The 12,101-nt window shown below is 41.1% G+C and overlaps 1 protein-coding gene across 10 annotated transcripts in view; it reads left to right on the forward strand.

Moving 5' to 3' along the window:
• The window catches only part of SUFU (SUFU negative regulator of hedgehog signaling), a 121,247-nt gene that overhangs the window by 64,306 nt on the left and 44,840 nt on the right, over positions 1-12,101 (forward strand). For all 10 annotated transcript variants that reach the window (XR_014019066.1, XR_014019067.1, XR_014019068.1 and 7 more), the window contains exons 4-6: positions 9,176-9,318; positions 10,089-10,174; positions 10,411-10,483. Coding sequence is in view for 6 of the 10 variants with exons in the window: in XM_081268725.1 (XP_081124851.1) it covers positions 9,176-9,318; positions 10,089-10,174; positions 10,411-10,483 (302 nt within the window). In the remaining 4 variants the exon portion in view is untranslated. The remainder of the gene's footprint in view (positions 1-9,175; positions 9,319-10,088; positions 10,175-10,410; positions 10,484-12,101) is intronic.

The raw sequence follows: 12,101 nt of genomic DNA on the forward strand, positions 1-12,101 counted from the left end.
AACATCTTTGTTGGTATGTGGTGCTGAGGATCGAACCCGGTCGCACGCATGCCAGGCGAGCGCGCTACCGCTTGAGCCACATCCCCAGCCCTCTATCTTTTTTTTTTTTTTTTAGTTTTTGGTGGACACAACATCTTTATTTTATTCTTATGTGGTGTTGAGGAGGATCGAACCCAGCGCCCCGTGCATGCCAGGCGAGCGCGCTACCGCTTGAGCCACATCCCCAGCCCCTTAGTTAGGATAGTGATGATGAAGTTACCTTTAAAGTAAGTTTGTTTTGGTTTTTTAAAAAAAAAAAAAGTAAGGGCTGGGGATGTGGCTCAAGCGGTAGCGCGCTCGCCTGGCATGCGTGCGACCCGGGTTCGATCCTCAGCACCACATACCAACAAAGATGTGTCCGCCGAGAACTAAAAAATAAATATTAAAAATTCTCTCTCTCTCTCTCTCTCTCTCTCTCTCTCTCTCTCTCCTCTCTCACTCTCTCACTCTCTCTTTAAAAAAAAAGAAAGAAAGAAAAGTAAGTCAATTTTAAGGGATGAAATACAGATAGGTAATGGTACAGGTGTACACAGATAGGGCAGAAGTCCAGGTGAGTGTTATGGTGTAAAGTTTGAGAGGTGTTGGACTATGCCCCTCCTCACTGACATGCTACACAGCATTGGACAGTCTCAGAGGCCCTTTTCTCACTGGTAGAAAAGAAAATGTTGGTAGGTGATTTTTCAGATTTTATGGGCCTATAAAATGCTTTGATGTCTCAGAATTATTAGTCAGATTTCTGCTAAGCTGGGCTGGGGAGATGGTAACGAGAAATTCAGGGACTTCCTTCCTTTTCCTACTACAACTTTTTTTTTTTAATAATGACTTTATTGAGATATGGTTCACATACCATATAGCCATCATCACAATGAACCCTATAATATTTTTATCACCCCAACTCCCCTGGTCAGTCTGCAGTCCCTGCAACCATCCCTGCGCTGGACAATCACTGAACTACTGCCTGTCTTTGTAGTTTTGCCCATTTGGATATTCTCTATCAATGGAATCATATAACAGATGGTCTCTTATGACTGGCTTTTCCCCCATAGTGTTGTATTTTTTTAAATTTCTTTTTTAAGTTATAGATGGACACAATACCTTTATTTTATTTTTATATAGTGCTGAGGATCAAACCCAGTGTCCCCCACCCCCAGGAGAGCTCTACCACACTCGCAGCCCTTAATGTTATATTTTTAAGATTCATGTTTTCACCATTCTAGCTGGTGTAAAGCAGTAATAATTTTGATTTGCATCTCTTTTCACTTTTTCAATGGTATTGTTTGCAGCACAAAAGGTTTTAATTTGATGAAGTCCTGAATTTATTCTTCATTGTTTGTGCTTTGGGCATTATGTCTTTTTTTTTTTTCCCTTTTCCTTTGGTATGGGGGATTGAACTCAGGGGTACTTGACCACTGATCCATACTCCCAGCCCTATTTTGTATTTTATTGAGAGACAGAGTCTCACTGAGTTGCTTAGTGCCTCACCATTGCTGAGGCTGGCTTTGAACTTGCGATTCTCCTGTCTCAGCCTCCCCAGCCACTGGGATTATAGGCGTGTACCACAGTGCCCGGCGGCATTATGTCTTAAGAAACTATTGCTTAACCCAAGTCGGAAGATTTACTCCTCTTAAAGAGTTTTATAGTTTTAGCTGCTGCAGTTAGAGTCAATTTTTGTATTTTGAGTCAGTTTTTATAAGTGGTAGAAGGAAGGAATCCAACTTGAGTCTTTTTTGTGTGTGGATATCTTGCTATTCTAGCATAATTTGCTGAAAAGACTGTTCTTTATTGAATTATCTTGGCATCTTGTAGCATGTATTAGTACACCATTTCTTTTTATTGCCAAATAATGTTACATTGTATGAATATACCATATTTTATTTACCCATTCATCAGTTGAGGAACATTTGGTATTTTTACCTTTTGGATTATTATGAATAATGCTGCTATGAGCATTCATATACACACCTTTGTATAGTCAAATTTTCTTTTTTTTTTTTAAGAGAGAGAGGAGAGAGAGAATTTTAATATTTATTCTTCAGTTTTTGGCGGACACAACATCGTTGTTTTGTATGTGGTGCTGAGGATCGAACCCGGGCCGCACGCATGCCAGGCGAGCGCGCTACCACTTGAGCACATCCCCAGCCCCAAATTTTCTTTTCTTTTAGGTATAACCTAGGACGGAATTGCGGGATCATATGGCAACTCTGCATTTAATATTTGGGGAAATAACTAAACTCTTTTTCAAAGCAGCTCCACCATTTTACATTCCATCATCAATATATGAAGTTTTCAGTTTCTGCACATCCGTGTCAGCTCTTGTTATTACTCTTTTTTGTATTTTAGCCATTTTAGTGGGTATCAAGTGGTGGTGATCTCTTTGTGGCTTTGATTTGCATATCCTTAACATCTAATCATGTTGAACATCTTTTTATATGCTTATTGGCTATCTGTATATCTTCTTTAAAGAAATATCTGTTCAGATATTTTTTCAATATTTTATTTGTTTGTTTATTTTTATTTGGTGCTGAGGATCGAACCCTGTGCCTCACGTGTGCTAGGCAAGCTCTCTACCACTGAGCCACAACCCCAGTCCCTATTCAGATCTTTTACCTATTTTAAATTGAATTGTCTTTTATTATTGAGTTGTAATAGCTCTTTATATATTCTGGATACAATATGCTTTGTTATGGATATTAATCAGATCCATGATTTGAAAATATTTCTCCCATTCTCTGAACTGCCTTTTTAAAATGATGTTTAAATATGCATAACATGGAATTTGTCATCCTTAACTGTTTTTAAGTACACAGTTCATCCAGGCATGATGGTATACTCGGGAGCTATTCGGGAGGCTGAGGCAGAAGGATCACAAATTCCAGACCAGCCTGGGCAACTTAGCAAGACCTTGTCCCAAAATAAAAAGTAAAAAGGTCTGGGGATGTAACTCCATTGGTAGGGTGTCCATGGGTTTTATCCCTAGTACTGAAAGAAAGAAAAAAAGAATCATATAGTTCAGTAGTGGTAAGTATGTTCACATTGTTGTGTATCTATCACCATCATCCGTTTCCAGGACTTTTTTTTTTTTTTGTATCAGTGATTGAACTCAGGGCACTCGACCACTACTGAGCCACATGCCCAGCCCTATTTTGTATTTTATTCTGAGGTTGGCTATCCTCCTGTCTCAACCTCCCGAGCCACTGGGACTACAGTACACCTGGCTTCCAGGACTTTTATCATCTTTTATTATCTTCCCACACTAAAACTCTGAACCACCAAACACTAACTCTGCAGTTGCCACCCAGTCTCAGTCAGTCTTCATTCTACTTTCTGTCTCTCTGAATTTGAATACTCTGAGTACCTCATATATAAGTGGGTCATACAGTATTTATCCTGTGTCTGACTCATTTCACTTTGCATAATGTCTTTCAAAGTTCAGCTGTGTTGTAACATGATCAGAATATCCTTCCTTTCTAAGACTGAATAATATTACATTTTATGTACATACTACATTTTGTTAGCCTATTCATCTTTTGATGGGCATTGAGTTTCTTCCATTTTTTTAAATAATTTTTTAGTTATATATGGACACAGTATCTTTATTTTGTTTATTTATTTGTATGTGGTGCTGAGGATCGAACCCAGTGCCTCACATGTGCCAGGCAAGCACTCTGCCATTGAGCTACAGCCCCAGCCCTGGGTTTCTTCCATTTTGTTGTTGCTGCTATGAACATCAGTATACAAATATTGGTTCAAGTCCCTGCTTTCAATTCTTTGGGGTATATCCCCAGAATTGGAATTGCTGAATCATATGGTAATTCTATTTTTAAATGTTTGAGGAACTGCCATAATGTTTTCTATAGCAACTATACCATTTTACATTACCACCAGCAGTGCACAGGTATTCCAGGTTTTCCATTTCTTCACCAATACTTGTTTTTTCTGGATTTGTTTTTGTTGTTCTTTATAATTGCCATTCTAAAGAGTATAAAGTAGAAGCCAGCTGGGTGCGGTGGCACACACCTATATCCCAGTGTCTGGGGAGGCAGAGGCAGGAGGATCAAAAGTTCAAAGCCAGCCTCAGCAAAAATAAGATGCTAAGCAACTCAGTGAAACCCTGTCTCTAAATAAAATACAGAGTAGGGTTGGAGATGTGGCTCAGTGGTTAAATGCCCCTGAATTCAGTTACCCTGTGCCAAAAAAAAAAAAAGTAGAACCCAGAGGCACTTAACCAGTGAGCCACATCTCCAGCTCTCCTTTTTTTTTTTATTTTAAAATTTTTTATAGGTGTAGATGGACAGAATGTCTGTATTTTATTTTTATTTTATTATATGGTGTTAACGTTCTAAGCAAGCACTCTGCCACTAAGCTACAGCCCCAGCCCCTCCAACCCTTGATCCTCCTGCCTCAGCCTCCAGAGCTGCTGAGATTTATAGGCAACCACCGTACCCAGTGAAAAGTTTTAATTTTGATAAAGTCCAATTTATCTGTCCTTCATTGCTTGTGCTTTTGGTATTATAGCTAAGAAACCATTACCCAATCCAGATCAGAAGATCTACTATTATTTTTATTTATTTATTTTAGTTATAGTTGGACCCAATACCTTTATTTCATTCATTTATTTTTATGCAGTGCTGAGGATTGAACTCAGGGCCCCGAGCATGCTAGGTGAGCGCTCTACCACTGAGCCACAATCCCAGCCCTACTATTTTGATTTTTAGTTTTAGTTTTAGCTATTGTAGTTAAGTCTGTGATCCATTTTGAGTCAGTTTTTGTTAATGGTAGAAAGAAGGGATCCAATTTGAGTCTTGTATGTGGATATCCCACTGTTCCAGCTCCATTTGTTGAAATGAGTGTTTTTTCCTCCATTGAATTATTTTGACAACCTTGTCAAAAATTAATGGCCGTAGGGGCTGGGGTTGTAGTTCAGTGATGGAGTGCTTGCCTAGCACATGTGAGGCACTGAGTTCTATCCTCAGCACCACACAAAAATAAAAAAATTAAATAAAAGTTAAAAATTTAATGGCCATAGATGCAAAGTTTTATTCTGAACTCTCAATTCTATTGCATTGACCAAATGCCTATTCTTAAGCCAGTACCACACTGATGTGATTACTCCAGCTTTATAACAAGTTTTAAAATTGGAAAGATCAGGCTGGGGATGTAGCTGTGTAGTCAAATACTGCCCCTGATTTGATCCCTACTCCACACATGTGTGCCAATAATAATTAGATTGAGAAGAGCAACTTTGTTTTTTTAAGAATTTTTGGGCACTCACGTGTAGTAGCATGCATCTATAATCCCATTAAGGCCAAAGTAAGAGTCTAGAAGTTCAAGGCCAGCCAGCCAACATAGTAAGACCCCATCTCAAAAATTTTTTAAAAATTTGTTTTAATTTTATTTATTTATTTATTTATTTATTTATTTATGGTCTCTTGTATTTCCATGTATATTTTAGAACAGTTTATGAATTTCTTCCACAAATGCATCTGACTTTATAGGGATTGTGTCGAATCTGTAGTTCAATTTGGAAATACTGCCATCTTTTTTTTAATAATTTTTTAATTGTAGATGGACACATTATCTTTATTTATTTTTATATGGTGCTAAGGATTGAACCCAGTGCCTCACAGATGTAAGGCAAGTGCTCTACCACAGAGCTACAGCCCCAGCTCAAATACTGCCATCTTAACAACATTAAGTCTTCTGATCCATGACATTTATATAGGTCTTTTCCAGTTTCTTCCAAAAATGTTTTGTAGCTTTCACTTTTGTAGTTTTCACTTCTTTTGTTAAATTCATTTCTATATATTGTGTTCTTTTTTAATGGTGCTGTGAAAGAATTGCTTTTAATTTCATTTTCAGATTGTTCATGTTCAGATTGCTAATGTATAGAAATACAGGTATTTTTAAAATATTTTTTAGCTGTAGATGGACACAATACCTTTATTTATTTATCTTTATGTGGTGCTGAGGGTCGAACCCAGGGCCTCGGTGAGCACTAGGTGAGCATTCTACCACTGAGCCACAACCCCAGCCCAGCAGATACGTTTTCTATATACAAAAATATGTCATCTATGTACAAAGGCAGTGTAATTCTTCTTTTCCAATCTGAATGCATTTTCTCTCTTTTTCTTTTTCACTTGTCCAAACTAGAGCCTCTAATACAATGCTGAATGGAAGTGATGAGAGTAGACATTTCTGGCTTGTTCCTGATCTTGGAAGTAATCACCATGAAGCATGCTATTAGCTGCAGGTGTTTTGTAGATGCCCTTTATCAGCTTGAGGAAGTTCTGTCTATTTCTAGTTTGAGTGATTTTTTTTTCAATTTTTTATACCTTTATTTTATTTATTTATTTTTATGTGGTGCTGAGGATCAAAACGAGCACCTCACACATGCTAGGCTATACTCTAAAACCACTGAGCCACAACCTCTGTCCTAGTTCGAGTGTTTTTTTTTTGTTGTTGTTGTTGTTTTGTTTTTTAATCATGAAAATGTGTTAAATTGTACCAAATGCTTTCTCTGTGTCTTTTGAGATGATTATGTGTGGATTTTTTTTTTTTAAGAAAACTTTATTTCATTGATATTACACTGATTTTCTTTCTTGTGTGTGTGTGTCTTACTGGAGATTGAATAGGGAGCACTCTACCACTGAGCTACATCCTCAGCCCTTTTTATTTTTTATTTTAAGATAAGATCTTGCTATGTTGTCCTGGTTGACCTTGAACTTGTGATCCTCCTGCCTTAGCCTCCCAAATTGCTGAACTTATACATATACTCATCTTATATTGGTTTTCTTATGTTAAATCAACCTTGCATTTCTAATCATTGAATATAACTCTAGGTTCAGCTTGCTAGTATTTTATTGAAGATTTTTGTTTCTATATAAATAAAGGATTTGGCTCTATGAATTATTTTTTTAGTTTTCCTTGTGACTTTTTTTTTTAAATTGTCAATGGACCTTTATTTTATTCATTTATCTGCAGTGCTGAGAATTGAACCCAGTACTTCAAACATGCCAGGCAAGAGCTCTACCACTGAGCCACAACTCCAACCTCCTTCTTATGACTTCTTTTTTTTATATATATATAATTTTTAAATAGTTGTAGGTGAACACAATACCTTTATTTATTTTTATGAGGTGCTGAGGATCAAACCCAGTGCCTCACATGTTCTAGGCAGGCACTCTCCCACTGAGCTACAACCCAGCCCTTCTCATGACTTTTTTGTTTGGTTTTGTTATCAGGGTGATATTGACATCATAGGATAAATTGGGAAATGTTTTCTCCTTTATTTTTGGAGGGCGTTTGTGAAGAATTGGTATTAATTACTATCTATGTGGTAGAACTTATCAGTGAAGTCATCCAGGCCTGGGCTGTGTATGTGTGTATTGTGTGTGTGGTTGTTGTTGCTGTTGTTGCTGTTACTGCTGCTTATTTGTAGAGCATGTGGGGTAAGAAGGGTAAGCCAGCAAGAGAAGGGTAAGCCAGCAAGAGTCAGGAAATTTGGAGTTTTCTCCTTGGCTTTGCCTGGAAGTATGCCTTCTCTTTTGCCTGTGCTATGCTGTGTCTCTCCTTTGCTACAGAGTCTTCCTTCTCCCTCCTGAATGAACACTGTAGAGGCTAGGACAGCAATCTGTGTCTTGGATAAGATAGTTATGTAACATTACCTGACACAGGAGGGAATTAGTATTTAGACCAAGACAAGTGAGAGCAGCTTTCAGGCTTCTCTGGGAACCTTCAGACTGGTGTGTGTGTGTGTGTGTGTGTGTGTGTGTGTGTGTGTGTGTGTAAGAGAGATGGGTGTGTCTGCCTTGACGTAAATGTTGACAAAAAAAAAAACTGTAAGAGACTACAGCTGTAGAAATTTGCACATCATAAATGCTAGACCACAATGAATTATGACACAGCCACTTAATGAAGTGGCACTCTGTATACACATATGAAGTGAGCTTTAAGGTAAATAAGTGTGCAAAATGGTGTACTTCAATTTATATTGGAAGGAAAAATGGAAGGGATGCATATGGGCTAGTCAATACAGCATATCTTGGGTACCCAAGGTAAGTGCCAGGTAATAGACTGGTGTGAGGTGCAGTGGTGAGGCTTTTAGGTGGCTCTGTTCTCATGGAAGCAGCTGCCTTTCCAGCCTATATACTCTGTCAAGGTATGTGAAGTATTATCCAGACCTTCATTTCCTGGAAGCCTCCAGTGTTCCTCAGAAATACCTAAATCTGCCTACTGTGGGGAACTGGTCCCAGCCTCAAAGACCCTCCAAAGTCGGTGTTCCCTTCCAAGCCCCATTTCAGTAGCACAGAAATCATGGTCTATTTTTTCAAGGAGAAAGACATGCAGCTAGGTGACCCCACAGGAAAGCACTTCATTCTTTTTTGGCAGACAGGATCATGGCTGCTGTCCCTCTCATGAATCATGGTGCTGGGGAAGGACCAAAAATGCTAGAGGTCTTTGACTTTCCCAGGCCAAGTGAGCATCCATGTTAGCAGCCTGTCTTTTTCCATTGAAGCCCAACAGAATAGCAAACAGGATGTTTTGGAGATATCAGCAAACTTTTCACTTCCATCCAGAGGGAATGCTTCTCCCCTTCCTCAGGGGGCTACCCCCAGGTATTTTAGCTTTTTTGTTGTTGTGACCAAAATATCTGACAAGGACAGCTTAGAAGAGGAAAAGTTTATTTGGGCTCACGGCTTCAGAGGTTCAGGCCATGATGGGCTGACTCCATTGTTCTAGGCCCAAAGTGAGGCAGGTAAGCATGGCAGAAGGGCATGGTAGAGGGAAGCTGCTTCATTCATGGTGGCCAAGAAGTAGAGAGAGAGAGTTGGCAGAAGGGGCCATAGGAAAGATGAATCCTTTCAGGCTACATCCTTAGTCACCTACCTCCTCCAGCCATGCCCTGCCTGCCTACAGTTACCAACCGGTTAGTCCATTCAAACTTGGATAGACTGATTATGTTATAGCTCTCACAGTCCAATTGTCTTACCTCTCAGCATTCCTGTATTTACTCAAGAGCTTTTGGGGCCTCATTTAACACCAGGAGTATGGGGAGCCTCCCAGCCTGGGCTTCTAAGGTCCAAGTCAAATTCTAGGCCTGGATACAAATGATGAGAATCCTCCTGTGTCTCCACAGAGAACACCTTCTGCAGTGGGGACCACGTATCTTGGCATAGCCCTTTGGATAACAGTGAGTCGAGAATTCAGCACATGCTGCTGACAGAGGACCCACAGATGCAGCCTGTGCAGACACCCTTTGGGGTAGTTACCTTCCTCCAGGTGAGGTGTAATTGGATATTGGAGTCTTCCCTGTGGGAAAAGTCCTGGAAGATGGAGGGAGACCTGAGGGGAATGAAGGAAGCAGGAGATTCACATTGTTCTCCCTCTGATGGGTCTGTGAGGTTGATTTACTTGGTCCTGTTTCACACTCTGAGAGGAGAAGGGGAAGGGCCATCAGAGTGGGATAGAAAGGCTGTAGTTAAGAGAGACCCCAGTGAGGGAATCTTTTGAGCATATGAGGACCCATCATAGGAGCAGGACTTCCCAGTAGGGAAGCTCAGGCTGGCCTCACATTTTCCCAGAAGGGGTGTGAATCTCCCCAGCTGCCACCAGTGTTTGCTTTTGCTTATGATGTGGTTTTTGTGGAGGTTCAGTTGGTTTCCTGGAGATTCACACAAAGGTTCACCACCTGTAGGAACATCTCCCTGACATTTCCTTCCTTTCCGAGATGCAGCCTGAGGACCCATCCTGAGTTGGCTCAGGCCTTGGTTTTCTCCTCTGCAGCTGAGAGCTAGACTTTGTATCAGCCAAACACCTGACCTGTCACACAAGGGCAAGGGTCAGGCCTCAGAGCTTATCTGTGGACCCGGCCATCTCCTATCCAGGCTAGCACTCCCTATTAAGGGAACCTTCCATTATGAACACACAAGCCCAGGAGCAGCAATCCCACCTGTGAGCCCCCATTTTAGTGGCACCAAGAAAGCCTAGGTGATTGACCTTTCAGGGAGGATGGTGACTAACACACAATGGCATCTTATCCCTGGCTTTAGATTGTTGGCGTCTGCACTGAGGAGCTACATTCAGCCCAGCAGTGGAATGGGCAGGGTATCTTGGAACTGCTGCGGACGGTCCCCGTGTGAGTACATTCACCCATGAGATGGGGCTTGGCTCTCTGTGGGTGGGAGTTTCTCCCTTACCCCATAGGTGACTGCTTTTCTTTGTATTGTGCTTCAGGCACTCACTCCCTAATGATCCCTGACCACAAACTACTTCTCTGTGTTCTGGACCTGGGGCAGCAAACAGGGCAGGCTCTTGGCTCAGTGTCAGCTCCAGATTCGCAATTATCATTGTTTCCCCTTTCCTTATCCACAGCGCTGGTGGTCCCTGGCTGATAACTGACATGCGGAGAGGAGAGACCATATTTGAGATCGATCCACATCTGCAAGTATGTCTTGAGTGAGGAAAACCTTGCTAGCACACTGTGCCTAGGCCTCTTCCAGATAACACTGGCTTTCATCCTGGGAAAATGGAGACCTTTATATGTGAACTAGTAGAAATATGACATGATTTGGAACTTGACACCTGAATTCTGCAATAGACATAAGAGAGCAGAGATTTCAGCCCAGAAAAAAAGTGTCTCAGACACATGTATTTTTGCTTTTAAAACTGATACATTTTGGGGCTGGGGATGTGGCTCAAGCGGTAGCGCGCTCGCCTGGCATGCGTGCGGCCCAGGTTCAATCCTCAGCACCACATACAAACAAAGATGTTGTGTCCGCCTAAAACTAAAAAATAAATATTAAAATTCTCTCTCTCTCTCTCTCTCTCTCTCAAAAAAAAGAGTTGTTTAAAAAAAACTGATACATTTTATTAAATGTAAATTACATACCAACTTTTTAAAATTAGATCATCAGCAACAAAAGATTAGTGGGTATTGCCTCCTCACCCAGAATTCATTCCCCCACTTTCCCTTCTTAAAAGAACACAGATTTCTTTCAAGGAGACACCCTGTAGCCACCCCAACCTTGACACAGTCAGTACCACAGGTGATACCCCACACCCAGCTATGAGGTGAGTGCTAAACGGCCTAATGATCTTGTCCTTCCTGACACATTTTTCAACCATGCCTGGGTAGGTTGGCACTCCTTGGTGTGCGAAGGGGTCTTTAGACACAGTCCTGCCACTGCCCATCAGTTTGGCCCATGGACAATGTCAGTGTCATCTTTGATTATATGAAGTACTCCTTTGGCATGTGTGTGAGTTTTGAAACTTGCAAGAGCATCATTGCCTTTCCTGTGGGCTGCTCAGGATGAGCAGGAGCAGCAGGTAGCTGACCATGTGCCTGTGTTGTATCTGGTTTCTTTTGCCCATCTACTATCATTTGCAAGTCATTGCCATCTCCAAACTTTTTATGCTTCTGTAAATTTTGAGCAGGCCACAGGCAGCACCCAGGAGCTAGGGCAGGGGAGAGGTGGCAGGTGGACATGTAGCATTCAGTCCCTGGTTTCTTCACTGCAGACCTGTGAGCTTCAGGGCATAAATCCTCCTCATTCACACATGATGCTCCTCTATTTTCCTAGTGCTTTTAATACTGAAAATTTCAAATTGATGCCAGGATCCTCTGTTATCTCTACTTTAAACTTGGTTTCATTGTAGCTTCTGCCTAAGCAAGAGCAAGGAGCCATGGAAGGCTGTTTCCCTAATCCCTTATTCAGCAGCTATAATGGGATCCAGGAAAGGGCACTGTGGGCTGCTTGTTTGACCTCTGTCATAAGTGCCAAATATTCAGAAAGAACTTGGTCCCTTGAACCGGTAGGATGTGCAAACCATCCTTTGTCTGCATGCTAAAAATAGTTCTTCCAAGTCAGCAGACTCCCTGAGACCAACCAGCACTATCCACATTACCCAAAAGTCTTTGAAAGCAAGCAGGGGCCCATGGGAGGAAGTACACCTTTCTTTTCCTGGTGGCCCTGTGCATCAATTATGAACTCCTAGTATTTGCTTGTGCATCTCTGGGAACTGCTCACCATCAGTTCATTTGAGAGCTGGCTCATGTTGCTTTG

The sequence above is a fragment of the Spermophilus citellus genome (assembly GCF_964194105.1).
Source record: "Spermophilus citellus genome assembly, chromosome: 15".
Lineage (NCBI taxonomy): Eukaryota > Metazoa > Chordata > Mammalia > Rodentia > Sciuridae > Spermophilus > Spermophilus citellus.